This window comes from Arvicanthis niloticus, chromosome 4 (assembly GCF_011762505.2).
Source record: "Arvicanthis niloticus isolate mArvNil1 chromosome 4, mArvNil1.pat.X, whole genome shotgun sequence".
NCBI classification, from domain to species: domain Eukaryota; kingdom Metazoa; phylum Chordata; class Mammalia; order Rodentia; family Muridae; genus Arvicanthis; species Arvicanthis niloticus.
The window spans coordinates 85,212,284-85,233,254 of NC_047661.1; the positions used below are offsets into that span (position 1 = coordinate 85,212,284).

General features: G+C 38.8%; 1 protein-coding gene across 1 annotated transcript; it reads left to right on the forward strand.

Moving 5' to 3' along the window:
• The first annotated feature begins 235 nt into the window (after nt 1–235).
• Nucleotides 236–18,211, forward strand: LOC117707146 (chitinase-like protein 3). The gene is made up of 11 exons (XM_076933077.1): nt 236–365; nt 1,629–1,658; nt 2,174–2,384; nt 4,664–4,720; nt 5,349–5,514; nt 14,657–14,781; nt 14,959–15,076; nt 15,345–15,530; nt 16,806–16,925; nt 17,008–17,149; nt 17,882–18,211. Exons 1-11 carry the CDS (start codon nt 341–343, stop codon nt 17,950–17,952), a joined length of 1,251 nt encoding a protein of 416 aa, XP_076789192.1. The 5' UTR covers nt 236–340; the 3' UTR covers nt 17,953–18,211.
• Nucleotides 18,212–20,971: the final 2,760 nt, after the last annotated feature.

Below are 20,971 nucleotides of genomic sequence, written 5' to 3' on the forward strand. Positions count from 1 at the left end.
TCCAGATATAAAATATCTACACAACAAATCTTAAGTAGGTATTATGTTGCAGATTGTTGACCCAAAGATACTGATTGAATGAATGTTATCTAGGGCTATTTTATACACCATAACTCTAGAAGACATGGAATTGTTTTTCTATAAATGGAGGAAACAATAGTGATTGTGTTAAGATACTGAAGGAGCTCAGTCATATTATATGTACATCTGTAGATATACTGATTAGTCACACACAAATATATTAAGTGTTTACTTTCCACCTGAAAACCTTTGAGATAATCAGGATCTCAGATGTATAAAAAACCCATGGAGGCTCTGCTGTGGTTGTCCTGAAGGCACCATGTCTAGACTAATTCTTGTCAAGGGTGAGTTGATAATCAAATGTAGACCCTCAGTCTTGCCTGGTTTTCTCTCATCTCATGAGCTGACAACCATGGAATAGATTTCACAATACAGCTCGATTCTGCCATTATGAATTAACTTCTCTCTTTTTACTTAGTCAAGATTTCTCATGCTCTTCCATGATGGACTACTGTGACACTTCTGCTTCTTTGATAATAATTCCACTGTCCTAGAAGAAAGTCTTACTCATGTCCAATGCTTGTAATCTTTTCTACTTTTGGTAGCTATTCATTCTCTCAGCTCCTCTTTGTTTACCTGCTGCCTGATGTTGCAGTTGTGCTTACCTGTCAGTGTCTTGAAACTAGAGTTTTGCAGTGATGAAAATGAGTGGGAGTAGCTAGAGCTATCTAAGTATTATTTGTTCCTTTGCAGATATTTTCCTTCATTTGTCCTTGACTATTTGGTACAGGTGACATAAATGTGACAGTCTTGAGGATTGCATCATTTAAAGAGATTGTGTCAGTTCTTACTGAAGCCATGTCATTGCAAATCTGCTAGTTGCTCTAAATTTATTTCTACCAAATTTGATAAGAAGTAGAATATATTCAAATGATCCTAAGTTCAATGTGTAAGCATGAGCAATTCAGAGATTGGAAACCATGTTAATGTTTGATGTCTATCATTTTATGTATTGGAAACCACAGTTAGGAGGGTCTCAGTTGAAGGCCAGTCTGGGATACATAGTAAGATTGCTGGTTCACAACCAAAACAAAATGCAAGATAAAATCCATTTAAAAGGGTTTTATTTGGAATCCCAGAACAGGTTTCTGGATTCTTACATCATATTTTTTTTGTGGAAAAAAGTCTTCAAAGATGCCTCCAAAAACTAATCTATAGTTGGTGGTGTTTGATGCTTGAGTATGCCTCTGGTATTAGAAATCTGGGATCACCATGCCTCTGATAGGCTAGGTACTTCTGAATGTTGAGTCACAGAGAAAACCAATTTGTATAAATTTCATAGCATGCTGTGAGTATAGACAGTTTATTTCTGACAAAAATAGTTCTTAATTATGACACAGAAGGAGGAGCAGGAGCTTCTTTCCATGCTTTCTGAATGTATAAATAATAGAAGGACTGATATTATGTTAATAGAAAATGCAACTCTTGGTACTGATATGAATTTTCCTCTGTATTGTACCAATCTACTGCTAATAGAATTGCTCAGATTTCTCAGAATTCTTAATGATTCCAACAGCTGCCTCAGTAAATGTTTGTTTTTTCTCTAGGTTTGGCACTTCTGCTGAATGTTCTGCTGGGTAAGTTAGTGATGTCACCTTAGTTTATTAACAAAGCCTTTGTCTATCATAAACATCGAGTAACCAAATTTATTTTTATGCCAGATGTCTGCTTGTTATGTGTGCTTTTAAAATTATATCATATTAGTACATTTGTAGAACAATATGAAGAGATAAACCAACCAGGTAAAGAGACAGGTTATCATGGAATGACTCTTAGTTCAGCTCTCTGTACTGTCTTCATTAGTATGCCTGTCTGAGGATTAAGAAACTGCTAAGTGTAGAACTTCACAGAAAATGTCAGCTACTATATTCATGAAATCTCTGAACATGGACATTAACCAACTGTAAATAAAAAGATCAAGTCAGATTTTGGCACTTAAGTTAAAATTTCTCGACTCATATTCATGAGTGTTCATACAATCAAGTTCTCTGGGATGAAAAGTATCTGAGACACAGGAAGGGAAAGAGGAAAAGCCAAAATGTCAGCAGATTTCACTGTCATCTAACATCTGACTGCTGTTTTTCCTTTTCAGCGTCCACAGGTTCTTCCTACCAGTTAATGTGCTACTACAACAATGTGGCCAAAACCAGGCCAGGAATGGGCAGATTCAGTCCTGCAGATATTGACCCCTGCTTGTGTACTCACCTCATTTATGCCTTTGCTGGGATGCAGAACAACAGGATCATCCCTCAAAGGGTGGATTTCTTGACTGACTATCAGACTTTAAATACCCTAAAAAACAGGTCAGAGAAGGGCAGAGATGTCTTATTTGGTGTCTATATTGGTAATAGTAGCCACTCATGAATTCTGAAAAGGTAGCTAAGATGCTATTTTTTTTTTTTTTTTGGCATGTGGACCCAGCCAATGCCTTCTTTTCTATATTTTAATTGATTGAAGCTATGGATATTTACCACACAAACTTTGCATCCAGTCTATGTTTTAGAATGTTTTATGGGATGATTGGCATGTATCCTTACATACTTATTTTTTTCATCAATGAATTCCTTGATATGACATTCTAGAATCTATCCTTATTTCATTGTGATTTTGTTTTCTAATCAAAACATTTTATCCTTTTATTTTCTACTTGGCCTAATGGTCTCATTATGTAGTTTCATAAGTGAAACCAAGAATATTGGCAAGATCTTGTACTATTTTGCAGCCCCTGTGGCCTCATTAATTTGTGAGTCTTGTAGACAGGTTCTTACACTTTGAGTGAGTTTTTGTTTTATGACTCCTTTATTGTTGCCATGCACTGTTTCATCTTGTAGGTTTTCTGTCTTCAAACTTCCCCAGTTTAACTGTGTTTCCCAATAGTAGATTATGCAGTTGCTCTGTGATACACATTTTACTTTTGGGGATGCCCTTTTGTCTGTCTCCCCTTATTTTCTCAACTTATACACATCTCCCTGCTGAAAATTTACCCCATCAGTATATTCCTTTTTATACCCATTTAAGCTTCGTGGAATTGTCTTTATTGGTTTAACTTGCCTATACAAACCATTTTCTTCCTCTTTTGTTGAATTCCTAAGTTATTAAAAACAAACACCAGAAAACTATGGACTTATATCAATATGTGAAAGATAATATGTTACATTCATCTTTCTCTACCTGGGTTACTTCTCTCAGTATATTTATAATTCTTTCCAATTTTAGTGGTTTTCTGAAAATGTTTGCATTTTTCTTTTATTGTACAGCTGCCTAAAATGTACCAAATTTTCATTATACTCTTGTTACTTAATGGAATGTTAAGTGATTCACTTATAAGCTATTGTTTAGAGTTGTAAGGAACAGAGATGTGCAAGTATTGAGATCTACATTATGTAGGATTCATTCTTAGAACTGTTGTGGCTTATCATTCAAAATTTTAGACTGGCTGTACCAATTTAAATATACATTAGCAGCATTTATTTGCCAAATAAACGATTATTTATGGTCTTTTGATTATTTAAAAATAGCTATTCTGAATTTCATGAGACAGGACACTGGAGTGAGAATGGAGTGTATGTCTGATCTGGGATGAGCTGGATCACTAGGAAGCTCCAGCATTCTTTAGAGTTAAAGAAGGATGTATAGACATGGAGTTTGAAGTGATTGAGTTACTCAGTATTGCCTGGCTCAGGAACAGTTCAGTGGGCTATAGGAGACAGGAAAGGTTATAGGCATTTCACTTTGAAATGGTACCTGACAGTGTCTACCATGAGCTTTGAATGGGTGCTGTGGCCTTAGAAAGCTCAAAAGGATAAAAGGTTGCAGATGGTGTATAAAGGACTGCCTTTCTTCATCTAAGTAGATCTTGAATGTTCTTCACATTTCATATTAATCTTATATTATATGAATGACTGACAAATATTTTCTTCTATTCCAAACTTCTTTTATTATTTTTTCCATATATTTTGCCTTAAGGCTTCAATTTCACTGTTTCTTTGGGAATTTTTTGTCTTTGATTTGCTTTTATATTAAGAAAAACACTGCACCAGCAATGTTACAGAGATTTATTAATACTTTATTCTAATCATTCCATAAATATACATCACTTTTATTTAAATTACAAATGATTTTTGCATATAGTATAACACTGGAACTCAACTTTTTTGTTATGTATGTGGAGAAGACCATGTTTAAAGCAAGATAACAGCATATGATGCTCATTCTTTTGTTCCAGTAGCCAAGTGTAGATAACAAAATATTAGATAACATTTTATATTATTATGTTGTATATATTTGAAAATTAAACAAAATTAGTTGTGCTAAAGCTAAGCTTACTTTTCCTCTATAGAAACATAAGTACCAGGTAGTTATTACTTCCAGAAAATAGGATTGAAAATTGGATTATATCCTATGGGCCTTGGACCCTATTTATGACAAAACAGAGAACTTTCGGGCATATAAAACAACCTACTGTATGTTGGGTTATGTTTGATAACACTGAATGATCTGAGCCATATTACAAACAACAGTGCTACTTTATAAACAGAGATCCATGGATTGTGAAGTTCTTATCTTTAGTTCTTCTTTTAAGGAATGTTGAGCTGAAAACTCTTCTGGCCATTGGAGGCAGTGATATGGGACCTGCACCGTAAGTGCTCTTTTCAGAGTTTCTGCTCTATTTGCTTTGAAGCAACCTAGCCCAGGTCTATATGTATACATTTACTTCACAACACTAGCAAGGTTGTTAAGGATGTCCATTCATGAATGCTGTAATTCAATAAAAACTTCCTGTAGAGCTTTAATAGTAAGTGGAACATATTGGAAAGACTACTCTGGCTTTCAAATATTTAAGTTTGCAATGATATGAATGGACAGAATCCTCTGAACTGTATGTTTATGCCTTCAAACGAGCCTCTTCTTAAAAAATTTGTGAACAGAAGGTGTAACAGAAATTCTTCTCCTTTTCTGTCTTCCTAAGAAGAAAAATAAAAGGGCAGCTTATGTATAAGATTTCTTGAGTGTCTTGTATTTGGAAGGCATTTTGAAAATAAATAAACATGGTTAGCTCTGGTGTCTGATTACTGACAATGTCCCAGGCAATTTGAAATCACAGAGACAAGAAAATCATGCCAAATCAAAATAGGAAGAGCCATTATTATGGGAGGTTGTAGGATGAAATCCAGGGGAAGGGAGTCAAAGGAAAAATTTGAGTTATTCACATTATTTTTAATGTGTCTATCTCAAGGCCTTGCACTAATGTTGTTGGATTTCTTCAGTTTTTCATACATGGTGTCCACTCCTGAGTTCCGTAAGACTTTTATCAGTTCAGTTATTGACTTCCTCCGCAAGTATAGATTTGATGGGTTGAATCTGGATTGGCAATACCCTGGGTCACCAGGGGGCTCTCCTGAGGACAAGTATCTCTTCACTCTTCTGGTCCAGGTGAGGAAAAGGAGAAAATGTTTTGAGTTTGAGAACACGAGTATGTTATTTCTAAGTAGTGTTGCTGGGTGAAGTCTAACAATAGTTTAGTGTTTGAGGATCACCAAGATCCTTAGATATTGCAGTGCATTACTGAAACCAGCTGTATAAATACATTACTCTGTGTGTTATAACCACAATTTATTTTCACATTTTCTATCTTAAAGGTACCCTTAGCATGTGTCCTTATTTCACAAATGATTAAGTAAAGTACAGAAAATTTATAACTGGCTCATTTCAGAGCACAAAGATACTAAATGTAACTACCAGAGCAATCTGATAGTTACATTTAAAAAAATGTTCAAAGTTCAATGTTCAATGGCTGGATCAATTATATGAGAATTTTTTTATTAATGAATAAGGTATGGTTTATGAAAAATTTTGAGACAAGGCCAAAACTGAGAAGACTGAGTATTATTAGATTTAAAAAATGCATATCTGAGTTGGAATCCTGGCATACACTGACACAATCACAGCTTATTTAGATAATTAAAATGATTAAGGTTCCTAGAGTGCAAAATTCCCTACAGCTCATTAACCAAGCCTGTGGTATATCAGGATGAGAAAGAAATTCCTATATTGATGCTTGATCTAAGGTTTGCAAAGCTCAGGTATTATCCACTAAGGTCAGGATAGACATATTAGTAATGTAACATAGGTATCTATGTAAGCAAAATATGTACTCACCTTGGGTAGAAGATGCATTTGAAAAATGCCTAGCATCTGATCATGGGGTACTTTGTATGTATTCAAGTATTTAGAATTATTTATTAAAAAAATTTATTGGTTATTTTGTTTATTTACATTTCAAATGTTATCCTCCTTCCTGGATTCCCCTCCAACCTTCCCATCCCTCATCTCCTCCCCCTGCCTCAAAGGTGCTTCCACACCCACTCACCCACCGACTCCTACCCAATTGCATAGACATTCTTCTTCTATGGGGCAGCAAGCCTTCACAGGACCAAGGGCCTCCCCCTCCCATTGATGCCTGACAAGGCTGTCCTCTGCTACATATGGAGCTGGAGCCATAGGTCCCACCATATGTATTCTTTGGCTGGTGGATTAGTCCTGGGGAGCTCTGAGGGTTCTGGTTGGTTAATATTGTTCTTCCTATGGGGTTGCAAACCCCTTCAGGTCCTTCAGTTCTTCCCTAACTCCTCCACTGGGGTCCCTGTTTTCAGTCTGATGGTTGGATGCAATCATCCACATCTGTATCATTAAGGATCTGGCCAGGACTCTCAGGAGACACCCATATCAGGTTCCTATCAGCAAGCAGTTCTTGGCATCAGTAGTAGTGTCTGGGTTTGGTGTCTGCATGTGGGATGGATCCCCAGGTGGAGCAGTTGTGGCTCCACTCTTTGTCTCTGTATTTCCTTTAGACAGGAGCAATTCTGGGTTAAAATTTTGAGAAGGGTGGGTGGCCCCATCCCACAACCAGGGGCCATGCATAACCTCTGGATATGATCTCTACAGGTTCTTTCTCCTCTTCATTGGGTCTTTCAGCCAATGTCATCCTGTTGGATCCTGGGAGCCTCTTGCTTTCCTGGCATCTGGGACTTTCTGGTGGCTACCCCTAGTTTTCTATTTCCCCATTGCTACACACTTCTGTTCAATTTCCTGACCCTCTGTACATGTCCCCCATCTCCTTCCACACCTTTTACTGCTCCCTCTTCTTTTTCCTCTCTCTCTCCTCTCTTCCTTCCAAGTCCCTCCCAGCATGTACCTTCTGTGATTATTTTATTCCCCCTTTAAGTAGGACTGAGGTATCCACACTTTTGTCTTTCTTCTTCTTGGCCTTCATGTGGTCTGTAAGTTGTATCATGGGTATCCCAAGCTTTTTGCCTAGTATCCACTTATCAGTATTAACATGCCATCTGTGTTCTTTTGTGACTGTTACCTCATGCAGGATGATATGCAAGTTCCATCCATTTGCCTGTGATTTCATGGAGTAATTGGCTTTTTAAATTTGATATTTTCTTTATTTACATTTCAAATGTTATCCACTTTCCCAGTTCTTGTTCCTGAAACTCCCTCATCCCATGCCCCATCCCCTGCTTCTATGAGGGTGTTCCTCTCACCCACCCATTCCCAGCTCCCTGCCCTCAAATTTACCTACAATGGGGGCATTGAGCCTTAAGGGCCTCTTCTATTGATTCCTGACAAGGCCATCCTCTGCCACATATGCAGCTGGAGCCATGAGTCCTTCCATGTTTATGCCTTGGTTAGTGGTTTAGTCCCTGGGAGCTCTGAGGGGTCTGGTTGGTTGATTTTATTGTTCTTCCTATGGGTCTATGGTGTTGCAAACCCCTTCAGCTCCTTCAGTCCTTTCTCTAACTCCTCCACTGGGGACCCCCATTGGGGATCCCATGTTCAGTCCAGTAGTTAGATGCAAGCATCCACCTCTGTATTTGTCAGGCTTTTGCAAAGCCTCTCAGGAGACAGCTATATCAGACACCTGTCAGCATGCACTTTTCCTACGATATTTGTCATGACACTTGGGATGGCTCCTAACTCTTGAACCCTGAACCTCCTTCAGATAATTTGAATGGATTGTAGAGCATCATTTGTTGTTCCAGAAACCTATATAAATCCTTTTGTATACTCAATACATTAGTAACATTTTTTTTTGCTAGATGATTAACAAAAATATTTGTTTTAACTCCTTGTTTCAATGTTATTGCAGAAGCAGTGGTGCTAGCAATTAATGGAATTAAAGCTGTTATACCAGCAATAATCAAGCCTGCTACCCTCTTGCTTCTGCTTAAAGCCTAACTCATTTCTTTCAGCACTCTAAAATGGTGTCTGTCTTTGTCACTGAGGTGGGTTTCCTTATGCAGCAAAATACTGGGTCATGTTTATGTATCCAGCCCATTAGCCTATGTTTTTTATTGGGGAATTGAGTCCATTGATATTGAGAGATATTAAGGAACAGTGATTGTTGTCTCCTGTTATTTTTGTTATTGATGCTAAGAGATATTAAGGAGAGGAGATTGTTACTTCCTGTTACTTTTGTTATTAACACTGGCATTGTTTGTGTGGCTATCTTCTTTTGGATTTGTTGAAGAGGATTACTTTCTTGCTCTTTCTAGGGTATAATTTCCCTCCTTGTATTGGAGCTTTCCTGCTATTATCCGTTGTATTGCTGGGTTTGTGGAAAAGATATTGTATAAATTTGGTTTTGTCATGGAATATCTTGGTTTCTCCATCTATGGTAATTGAGAGTTTTGCTGTGTATAGTAGCCTGGGCTGGCATTTGTGTTCTCTTAGGGTCTGTATGATATCTGTCCAGGATCTTCTTGCTTTTATAGTATCTGGTAAGAAGTCTGGTGTAATTCTGATAGGTCTGCCTTTATATGTTACTGAGCCTTTTCTTCTTACTGCATTTAATATTCTTTTTTGTTTTGTACACTTGGTGTTTTGATTATTATGTTATGGGAGGTATTTCTTTTTTGGTCTAGTCGATTTGGCATTCTGTAGGCTTCTTGTATATTTATGGGCATCTTGTTCTTTAGGTTAGGAAAGTTTTCTTCTATAATTTTGTTGAAGATACTTATTGGCCATTTAATTTGGGAATCTTTACTCTCTTCTTACCTGTTATCTATAGGTTTGGTCTTCTCATTGTATCCTGAATTTCTTGGATGTTTTGTGTTAAGAACTTTTTGCTTTTGCATTTTTGACAGTCGTGTTAATATTTTTTATGGTATCTTCTGCACCTGAGATTCTTACTTCTATCTCTTGTATTCTGTTGGTGATGCTTGCATCTATGACTTCTGATTTATTTCCTAGGTTTTCTATCTCCAGGGTAGTTTCCCTTTGTGATTTCTTGATTGTTTCTACTTCCATTTTTATGTCCTGGATGGTTTTGTTCAATTCCTTCACCTGTTTGGTTGTGTTCTCTTGTAATTCTTCAAGGATTTTTGTGTTTCTTCTTTAAGGGCTTCTACCTGTTTACTTGCATTCTCAATTTCTTTGAGAGTGTTATTTGTGTCCTTTTTAAAGTCCTCTATCATCATCATTAGAAATGATTTTAAATCTGAATCTTACTTTCCTGGTGATATGGGGAATTTAGGACTTTCTAATTTGGAGGAACTGGGTTCTGTTGATGCCAAGTACTTTGGGTTGCTGATGCTTATGTTCTTGAGCTTGCCTTTCACCATCTGGATCTCCTTAGTGCTACATGCCCTGTCTCTGACTGGAGCCTGTCTTTCTTATTATCTTGGTTGTGTCAGAATTGTGTTGCTACTGGGGTTAGTTAGAGCTGAGGCCCAAGATCTGCTCAGTTCTTGGGCACAGACCAGAAGGAACCAGTGCCCCAGGCCAGGAGTGAATTTCTGGGTCCCAGTTACTTTCTGTTTGGGGTGGGTGTTGCTGTATCCTCACCTAAGATACTGCCCGGGTTAGAGTTCCTAGGAGCCCTGCTTCTTCTGGGTTTTGTGAGATTGGGTACAAAGCTACCACCCTAGATCTGCTCAGTGCTCAGGCCCAGACTGGAAGGATGAAAGATATTTCTATCTCCTGAGATAATCTTTGATTTCTTTCTTCAGAGACTTGAAGGTTTTATCATACAGATCTTTCTCTTGATTGGTTAGATTCACACCAAGGTATTTTATATTATTTGTGACTATTGTGAAGGGTGTTGTTTTCCTAATTTCTTTCAACCTGTTATCCTTTAAGTATAGAAAGGCTCCAAATTTTTTTTTGAGTTATTTTTGTATCCAGCCACTTTGCTGAAGTTGTTTATCAGCTTTAGCAGTTCTTAGGTGGAATTTTTGGCATCACTTAATTATCCTATCATGTCATCTGGAAATAGTGATATTTGGAATTCTTCCTTTCTAATTTGTATCCCTTTGACTTCTTTTTGTTGTCTAATTGCTCTGGCTAGAATTTTAAGTAAGTACTATATTGAATAGATAGAAAAGAGTGGACAGCCTTGTCTAGTCCCTGATTTTAACTGGATTGCTTCATGGTTTTTGTCCATTTAGTTTGATGTTGGCTATGGGTTTCCTGTATTTTGCTTTTTCTATGTTTAGATATGTGCCTTGAATTCCTGCTTTCCAAGTCTTTTAATATGAAGGGGTGTTGTATTGTGTCAAATGATTTTTCAGCATTGAATGGAATGATCCTGTGTTTATTTTCTGTGAGTTTGTTTATGTAGTAGATTACTTTGTTGAATTTCCTCATATGGAACCATCCCTGCATACCTGAGATTAAGGCTACTTGATCCTGTTAAATGATTGTTTTGATGTGGTCTTGGATTTGGTTTGTGAGAATTTTATTTAGTATTTTTGCATTGATATTCATAAGAGAGATTTGTCTGAAGTTCTCTTTTTTGTTGGGTCTTTGTGTGGTTTAGGTATAAGTATAATTGTGGCTTCATAGAATGAATTGAGTAGTTTTTCTTCTTTTTCTATTTTGTGGAACTGTTTAAAGAGTATTGGTATTAGGTCATCTTTAAAGGTCTGATAGAATTCTTCACTAAACCCATCTGTTCCTGGGGATTATTTTGCGTGGTAGACTTTTAATGAATGCTTCTATTTCTTTAGAGGTTACAGGACTGTTTAGATGGCTTATCTGCTCTTAATTTAATTTTGGCACATGGTATCTGTCTAGAAATTGTCCATTTCATTCAGATTTTCCAATTTGGTTGAATAGGGAGACATAGCAATGGAAACCGAGGAAATTCAGAAGTCATTGTTTTTAATGGCTGAGCAGTACTCCATTGTGTAAATGTACCACTGTTGTGGTAAATCTCTGACCCATTGAAGTCCAGTCAAGGAAAACACAACTCAGTTAATTACAAATGTATGCTGCATGCCTAGATTGGGCAGATTTACCATTGAACTACTTTATTCCCCAGCTATGAGATCTCTTACAACTTGCAGTTTCCTAGGTCATGATCTTCCTCATCTTCTGTCCTTCCCCAACTGCCAACTGCCCCAACTGTTCTTCTGACTCCTCCCCTACCTCTGGCTCCTCCCACTCCTCTTCTACTGCCCAATCACTGACTCTAGCCTTTATTTAACAAATTTGATTGGACAGAAGGTTCACAAGATTCACTCCTCCTTCGCAGCCCCTCCTAGGAGTGGATTTACCATGACAATAAGAGGCTAGGGCTATCCACAACATACCACATTTTCTGTATCCATTCCTCTGTTGAGGGACCTTGGGGTTCTTTCCAGCTTCTGGCTATTATTATAGAAGTTCAACAATGTAAAAGTTAAATTTGTACCAAACAAGGGTTGGAAAACTGAGGTAAAATGCCAGGTATACAAAAATATAAAAAAGACAGTGTCAATAAAATCTTGGAAGCATTTTGTGAAGAAATAGAGACTCTCATGTTTCTGATGGGACCATTTGAGCTTTACTACATTAGCTAAAAGAGTAAACACAGATATTGAATAAAAACTGATAAATATCCATAAACCTTCTGAGTGTGATAAATCTGGAAGTCCAAAATGATTGGAATGAATACTAACCAATGGTTCATGAAGAACCTGAGATAACCTACTTTACTGATGTTATTATCAGCAGTAGGTGATCAAGAAACAAAATGAGTAAGTAATGTAAAGTCAAGGACTACAAATGGTTCCACATCTATTCATTTGCAACCCAAAAGCTTTACTTTCTAGTATTTTCTTTTCTTTCCTTTTCTTTCTTTTTATCCTTTAAATTGTTTTTATTAATCAGTCTTTATCTTCCTTCTGGTGTGTCCTCTAACTGCTCCACATCCCATACCACATCTCCCTCCATGTATCCAAGAGTATGTATGCTCCACACCCCATCAGATCTCCTCATTCTCTTTAAGGTTAGGTTCCTTTTATCTCACCAGGAAGTACTCTGCTGTATTAGTGTTGAGGGCCTCATATAAGCTGGTATATACTGTCTGGTTGGTGGCTTAATGTTTGAGCAATGTTGGGGGTCCATTTTATTTGAGACTGCTTGTCTTCCTATAGGGTCATCCTTCTCCTCAGCTTCATTCAGGTTTTCCCAAATTCAGCCACATGGGTCAGTAGCTTCTGTCCATTGGTTGGGTGTAAGTATCTGCATATTACTCTGTCATCTGCTTCTTTGGCCTTTTGGAGGGAAGTCATGCTAGGCTCTTAAGTACACAATAGTATTAGTAATAGTGTCAAACCTTGGGGCCTTCCCTTGAGCTGGATCCATTTTGGGTCTGTCACTGAACCTCCTTTCCTGCAGGCTCTTTTCCATTTTTGACCCTGCAGTTCTTTCAGAGAGGAACAATTCTGGGTCATTGGTTTTGACTATGGGATGGCACCCTCATCCTTCCATTTGATTCCATGTCTTTCTCCTGGAGGTGGAATCTACAAAGTTCACTCTCCCACTGTAGAACATTCCATCTAAGGTCTCTCCCTTTGAGTCCTGAGAGTTTCTCATCTCCCAGATACCTGGTACATTCTAGAGGTTTCCCCTACCTCTTACCTCCTTAGTTTACCTGTTTCCATTCTATCTGGGACCCTCAGGGCTTTAGTCCTATTGCCCCACAATACTTTATCATGTTCCCCTTTTCCTCCCCTGTCCCCTTTCCTATACAGATCTTCCCTGATTGCTTTATTCTTCATCCCAAGTAGGACTGAAGCATCCTCACTTGGACCTTTCAGGTTGTTAAGTTTCTTGAGTTCTGTAGATTGTATCCTAGGTATTCTGTACTTTTTGGGATAATATCCACTTATTAGTGAGTACATACCATGCATGACTTTTTGGGTCTCAGTTACCTCACTCAGGATAATATTTTCTAGTTCTACCCATTTACCTATAAAACACATGATGTCCTCATACTTAATAGCTGAGTCATATTCCATTGTGTAAATGAACCACATTTTCTGTATCTGTTCTTCTGTTGTGGGACATCTGGGTTACTTCCAGCTTTCAGATATCACACATAAAGCTGCTATGAACATAGTGGAACATGTGACACTGTGGCATAGTGAAGGTTTCACAGAAAATTTAAAATAGGTCTACCAGAAGACCCAGCTATACCACTCTTGGACATATACCTAGATTTGATTCCTTATTTTTACATTTATCTTCAGTTTGTTGTACCACTGATAGATGCTTCTAGTGACACACCACCAACACCAGATCTTCAGCTATTTTGAATAGTTTTGACCTAAAATACCAAGTCATATCTAGTTTTCTTTTTGTTTAATAGCTCTAACTGTCAGACACAATTCCTCTTACTTACAAGGAAAACAGCCTCCAAGTACAGTTATGATTCCGAGTCCTTGGTGCCAGATCTGCCCTTGGAACAAAACAAAATCAATGCACATATAATATCACGTATATGGGTTTATTATTTGAAGGCAGGTGCTGAATCCTTTTTTTTTTTTTTTTTTTTTTTGGTCTATGCATCCTTTAAAACATTTTAGTCAAATGACTACTGATCAATAAGATAATGTCTGTAGGCATTCTCTTAGAAAATGACTTGCCTCATGTCAAATCAATTTTTTTTTATGAGAGCTGACCTTATTACATGTGAATTTCCTCAGAAATAAAACGGTACTTGTTACCCCATCCTTACTAACTTGCTTATTGGATTACTCTAACTCTATATTTTATTTGGTCAAATCTTGCTTTCATGACATACTTCAGGTACAGAGAAAGCAGAAGGTTTTTCTATGATGTAAAACTGGCTGTGGGAAAAGCCTGCTAACAAAATGTCTCAGTGCTGTGGGGTTTGGAGAAGCTCTGACCAGGAAGTTGATAGCTAGATTTTGGATGACCAGATAAGAAATTTAGGTAGGGCATAGTGAAATTTTATAATATTCATGCTTATTAGATATATGTCAAATGTTTAATGAGTTGATTGATAAAGGCATCACAGTAAGATGAAACAAAATGTAAAAAATATTTTAACAATTATTATACAAAAACATGTATATACATATATATACTCCCATATATATACATATATATACATATATATTCTCATATATACATATATATACATATATATATACATATGTGTGTGTATGTATATGTATATATATACATATATATATATATATATATATATATATATATATATATATATATATGTTTGAATAGGAAAAATGAATGTGAAGTATTCCTAAATATTTTGTAGGAAATGTATGAAGCTTTTCAACAGGAATCCATGCAAAGCAGCAAGCCAAGGCTGATGGTCACTGCTACAGTAGCTGGTATAATTTCCACCATTGATTCTGCCTATGAGATCCCCCAGCTGTCTCAGTAAGTGGTCCCTCATACTCTTTATTATCTCTTGGAATTCAGGCAGAGGACACTAATTCTTAGGGGAAATTGTTGCTTTAGTGCTCTGTGTACAGGTCTTAGAAATGATATCATTTTTCTGAATAAATGTGAGAAATGTCCATCAGAAATGATTTAAGAGTTTTTTTTCCTCTCAAGGGTCTTGGACTACTTCCTTGTCATGACTTATAATCTTCATGACTATAAAGAGAGATTCACTGGAGAAAACAGTCCCCTCTACAAATACCCAACTGACATTAACACCTTTTGTAATGTGGTAAGACCCTAAAAAGTGGTAATGCTGATCATACTAGAGATACCCCAAATAAATATTAAGGCATAAAATAAATAGAAAATCAGCATAAGCAGTCTTCTCAAACTACTGGCTATAAAACATTAACAATAAATGTAGTGAGATATATTTTGAAAAACTTTGAATCAATCTGTCTTTAATCACAGAATCTGTACTATTAGAATATAGAGTAAACATATATAATAGCAACTCAGAATCTGGCTGGATCTATTGAGTCCCAGCTGTGTTTCAGGATTCCATCATGAACTACTGGAAGACAAATGGGGCTGCATCTGAGAAGCTTATTGTTGGATTCCCAACATATGCACAGACCTTCTTCTTGACTGACTCTTCTATCAACGGAATTGGTGCCCCAGCCTCAAGACCTGGCCCTAAAGGCCCCTACACACAAAAAAGTGGGATCCTGGCCTATTATGAGGTCAGTAGATTCAATGTCCAGTGTTTCAGTTTCAGGCTCAGAACTGTGCTCAAGGTCATGAGGCAGGATGGTAGTATCGGCTCAATCTGAATATTCATTTTTATCAGTTCTAAATTTATAAAATGTTTTATTACATACTTCTATGTAGGGAAGAAATCTCGCGGGCGGGGGGAAGAGGGAGTCCGGCGGCCGGGTCCCAGGGCGGTCTGGCATCAGAGTCCCGGGCTGGCTTCCCACCTCGCCAGTGGAGGGTCCTACATTCACGCAGCTGTCGGTGGGCAGGCCGGCGGCTGCATCGGCAAGGTTCCAGGGTTCCAAAAGCTGGGAATCTGGCAGAGAGACCATGCAACACGTGGAGTCCGGTTTTCCAAAGCTTTTATTGTTCATGGCATGGTAAATGGATGTAGGTAGTACATGCTTCCCCCGCCAAAGGCCAGGGGAGTCTAATTTTATAGGGAAGGGGAAAAGGGGAGGAAATAACTTAATTAGCTACGCCCCCGGCTTTGATAATTCATTAATATTTAAATCTCTGGAGGTGGAGACTTGTTAATCACACCCTCTACCTGTATCTTATGTGACTGAAGGTGGCAGGTTAAATGGAGTTACCTCGTCAAAGGCCCAACACTTCTACATCAATACACCTGTAGAATACTTAAAGTTAAACAGTATCTATTCACATAACAGGCTACATCATGATGTGTACCTTCATTAACCTAGAGGAAAGGCAAATTAAAATAAAAGTGTCATACTACTGTGGATTCTTTTGACTGCTGAAATCTGTACCTTTAAATGAGCATCTAAAATAATGTGAGATGGGTTTTCAGCTGCTCTCCAGCTCCCTTTTTTTAAAAATGAAAATGACTGTGGATTCAATCTCTAGTACAGTATGAGGAAAATTGTGATTGAGTAGATTTGGCAACTGGTTTTTTAAACCTGTAGACAACAGTCAAGCCACATGTGGAGGAAATATACTTGTGTAAACTTATTTGCTATACACCTAAACCACACCTATAACAGAACACAAAACAATGGAACAAAACCAAATGCAAACAAAAGAAAACAAGGAAAGTTGACCTTTAATATAGTATATTTGCAGCGATTTGTTTCTAACAGGAGACTCTTGTTCAACCCTACTTAAAAATGTAACTCAATGTTAAATGTTATTTAATAATAAATAACATTCATTAAAATTGAGGTACAAAAAGTATCAAATAAAAAGACATTTTTCTTTCATACCATAATATTTCAAGAATTTGAGCTTTTGTCTTTTAAAAGGTTTGTGATTTCCTGGCCAAGGGAGCTACTCAGGCCTGGGATGACCCTCAGAATGTTCCCTATGCACATCATGACAATGAATGGGTTGGGTATGACGATGTCCACAGTTTTCTTATCAAGGTAAGTACAGTCCCGTGGATATACTGACGGCCCACACCTGAGTGGCAAGAATCCAATGATCTTGCTCTTTCTTCTTAACCAGGCCAACTGGCTTCAGCAGAACAATTTTGGAGGTGCCATGATCTGGACCCTTGACATGGATGACTTTACTGGTTCTTTCTGTAAACAAAGCAAATTCCCTCTGACCTCTATACTGAAGAAAGCCCTTGGGGTGAACAGTGAAAGTAAGTGACAGAAAAATTATGCTAATAGTTTATAAATGTCTCTTTACTGACTCAAAGGCACCCTCAACATGTACATCACCATGGCTCAGGGGGAATCTTTTCAATTCATCCCATTGTTGTTCCCAAAGTAGGAGAAAGATATTGACTCTCTGCAGTGCCTGAACTTCTTTACTAGAATTTTTGGATCCCAAAGGAGATGAGGATTTCCTTTGTGAACAATGGGTGCATGCAGTTTCCTAATTTTCAAGATGTATGAGAGTATTCAAAAACAGTTCTGACTTTCACTGTAGGTATCTGATTCCTTGTGACAGCCATCCTTACAATATCACTGTCTTTTTAGGGGAACATAACAAGAATTATGCAAGAGTACTTAGTTCTCTTACAAAAATGACCTTATAACTTGTGTTCATAACAAAATTTTTTGGTTAAGAAGGTTTTACATACTTGGATTTTATCACTAGTTAGTTTTATAAAAGAATTATATTACAAGCTATAGTAAGAGTGTCATTAACACAGGAGAAACAGGGAAGACAATTTTATGAGAACATGGGTTGAGGTGACATCTCTCTTAAACACTGAAGTATGGAGATTTCTTTTGAGATAACCTGAGGAATTCTGGAGATAATCTTCTCTCTCCTTTCTAATGTATGGTACTATGCCCACACTTCACTTCTAGGAAAGGTCTCTTTTCTCATGATGGTCTCTTTCACAACTTTGTGCTGTGTCTTTCAGGTTGCATGCAATCTGTTTCAGAGACTCATCAGCTAAATCCTCCACTAAACAGTGAGAATACAGGTTGGTAGGACATCTCTGGGGCAGTGGATCATCTGTCTCCTGTGACAAGAGAATAAAAATGCCTGCCTGTATTGCCTGAATGCAATCTAATCCCTGCATAAATTTCAAATGGACCTTATTCTCACTTCACCTATTATGAGGAGACTAGGCATGACCATGTCTTTTTAGATGTTCTCACTGCTTTGAATATTACAGCCTCCTTTGTTCCTTGCACACTACCTTGTTCATCACTACATTGCTAAAATAAAATCAGCATTCAAAATATGAGTTTATTTCTGCTTGTCTCTCTCACTCTGTGTGTGTGTGTGTGTGTGTGTGTGTGTGTGTGTGTGTGTGTGTATGTTTTGGCTTGGGAAAATCTTTCATCAGACAATGTGCTAAGTAATTGTGTAGCCAAGAAACTCCTAGTCTTTTTCTTGACAATATTCATGTGCATAATGGTGTGACTCTGGGGAAAAATTTGATGTTGGTGCAGAGATGAATGAAAACTTCAAGAGAGTGGGGCTGTGGGAGGCAGCTGAGTACCTGGTCAAATAGGCTTTGAACTCCAGAGACCCTCAAAGAAGGTAGTGGTTTGGCCCTCCTCCTGGGCCCTTGGCTCCTTTCACCCAGCTACAGCACCCCACAGAGAGATCTGTGGCCATCTGTCATATATGACAAAGCCCCTACTAACCCCTCCGCAGGTAGAGGGTGTGACTACAGGCCACAGAGCCTCAAGATAGATCTCCATATTCATGAGATACCTAAAGGCCAGAGGGCATAGCAAATTAAGCATTCCTTCCCAGACCCTCCTCCTTGTAAAAGCTATTTAACCTCAAGCCTACCCTGAGATACTGGGGTATAGCTTCATCTATTTTCTGCCATGACAATAAATACCTTAAGACAATAGCCTAAGACCATGGACTATCTCTTTTCTTTGAGGCCCACCATGGGGAACTGTTGGGAGCCGCAGTGATTCACCATTCCAAGATGGCACGGACATCCTGTCCTCCCACTTGTAAACAACTGACTGCGCAGGTGCAAAAGGCAAAAGACGCACCAAAGTCACTGCCCATCCCGAGGCGTACTATTGGGTGATGAGTGAACAGCCAATCAGAAGTGAACACGCCACTCTAGGGTATATATAGCAGTGCCTTTCCCGGGCTTGGGGTCTTTTCCGCTTTTGCTGTTACAAGAAGTAAAGCCTCGTCTATAGTGATACCCGATTACTGCCTCCGTGTCCTTTTTTGCGGGCAAAGGGGACACAAAAGAGGTGCGCGCAACAACTGGAGCCAAAATCCTGGAGTTTCAAGGTGACGCGGAGGCCCCCAAGTTTTGGGGCGGGTTAAAAGACTACAGGACGAGGTACACCTTTGGAAGATATGCCTGGGGTGGTGTTTGTGGCAAGCGGATTTAAACTCACCGCTGCCGCTCCACTAGCTAGCCTCTTGCTTGCATTGCATTTGTTTTTAACTTATTTGTGTTGTGAGAAAGAGGGCCACTCTAGCATACCAGAACCAGAGCGTGTTAGCCGGCATCAGGCCAAAGGGCCTGGAAAAGAGAAGCAGGCAAGAAAGCCTGGGCAACAGAAGCAGGCCAAGGAGCCTGGCCATAGAAAAGAGTACTCAAAAGAAACAAGGGCTACTGCAGAGTCCATTAAGCTTGAGGACCCTCCACCAGATGGTGGAGAGAGAACGGAGGTCAAAAGGACCCCACTGTACTTCATTAAGGAGCTTGACTCCATAGAACTGGGCAGTTCCGAGGAGGAGAGCATAGAGGAGGAAGTAGCCGCTTGTGCAAAGGATAGCCATTCTGGGATAAGACTAAGAAAGACCTTGAGTCACTCAGTCCCGGCACCAGCAGCTCACTCGGGCTCGAGGGTCCCCTGCCGTGCTTCTTGGCTTGGCCTGTGGGAACAGAGACACTGCGACGGGGCCCGGGTCAGACCAGTTGCAGGGGCGTCTGCGCTCTGCTACGTGTGGCGGCTTGCAGCCCGGCATAGCAAGGGAGCGTGGCATGAAAGGCAGACAGAGGAGGGAGGCAGTCTGCCCTGGGAAGCTGCCTTCCAGCGGCAGGCACGCGGGGAGTGCCCCACGAACTTAGAGCAAGCAATGCCAGTGATAGAACAGATGATTTTTGAAAATGCCACAGCTAAATGCAGTACAGCCATTGTCCCTCGTAAGAACAGGAGGCTACAAGATTGGCTGAGGGCCTGCTGTGGCCCAGGGTGGGAAGCTGTTTGTGCTTATTCCACAGGTGAAAACAATTCAATTTGGGTCCCTACGCGGCTGGTGCAGATTGTGAAGAATGAAGCTAGGTTGCAAGATTACGGCTCTGAGTCTCCTAACACTGACTTTGGATTTGGCGATGAGTATACCATTGTGGGCCATAGTTAGATCTTGGCCTGTTCCCTTGCCAGTACATTCAAATGCTGAAGTACTGCCTATTGTTTACAGTTATTGAGTGCTACTTGGTTGCCCTGGCCTCATGCGCATCCACCAAAAGCCTGGGTCATAAATGCTACAAGTTTTCCATTAGATTTTACACTTTGTTTTGTGGCAGCAAAACTTTATAACATAAAGGTAATCCACTTGGTGTTGATTTTAGAAAAAAGAGATTGCTCACATCGTTAAAGATTGTTTTTTTGATTTGCCTATGTTTGTAGAGAATGATACAACACGTGTCTTTTAAGGTTTACAGTTTAAATTTAAGGTTTAAAGTTAAGGTCAAAATCGCACAGTTCAGGCTTAGCCAAGCCTCAGAGAACAGGCCTGAGGGAGGTTACATTTACATTTGAATTAAGACAATGCAGACTTAGCTGCAGAAGCCCAGGTGCTAAACATTCCCTTTTGTTCTGGGTCTTTACAACCTGGTCCTAGAATTCGTCTTTTGTCCTCATTGTTTCTTGTGAGAGGAGGGATAAACCTAAAGACCAAAGACTTTACAACAGTCTGTGGGCTAAAAGTTATGATTATGCGGGAGAAATTAAAATTATGTCTACTTCCCTCCATGAGTATAACTGTACCTGCTGAAAAAATATGGTTCAAA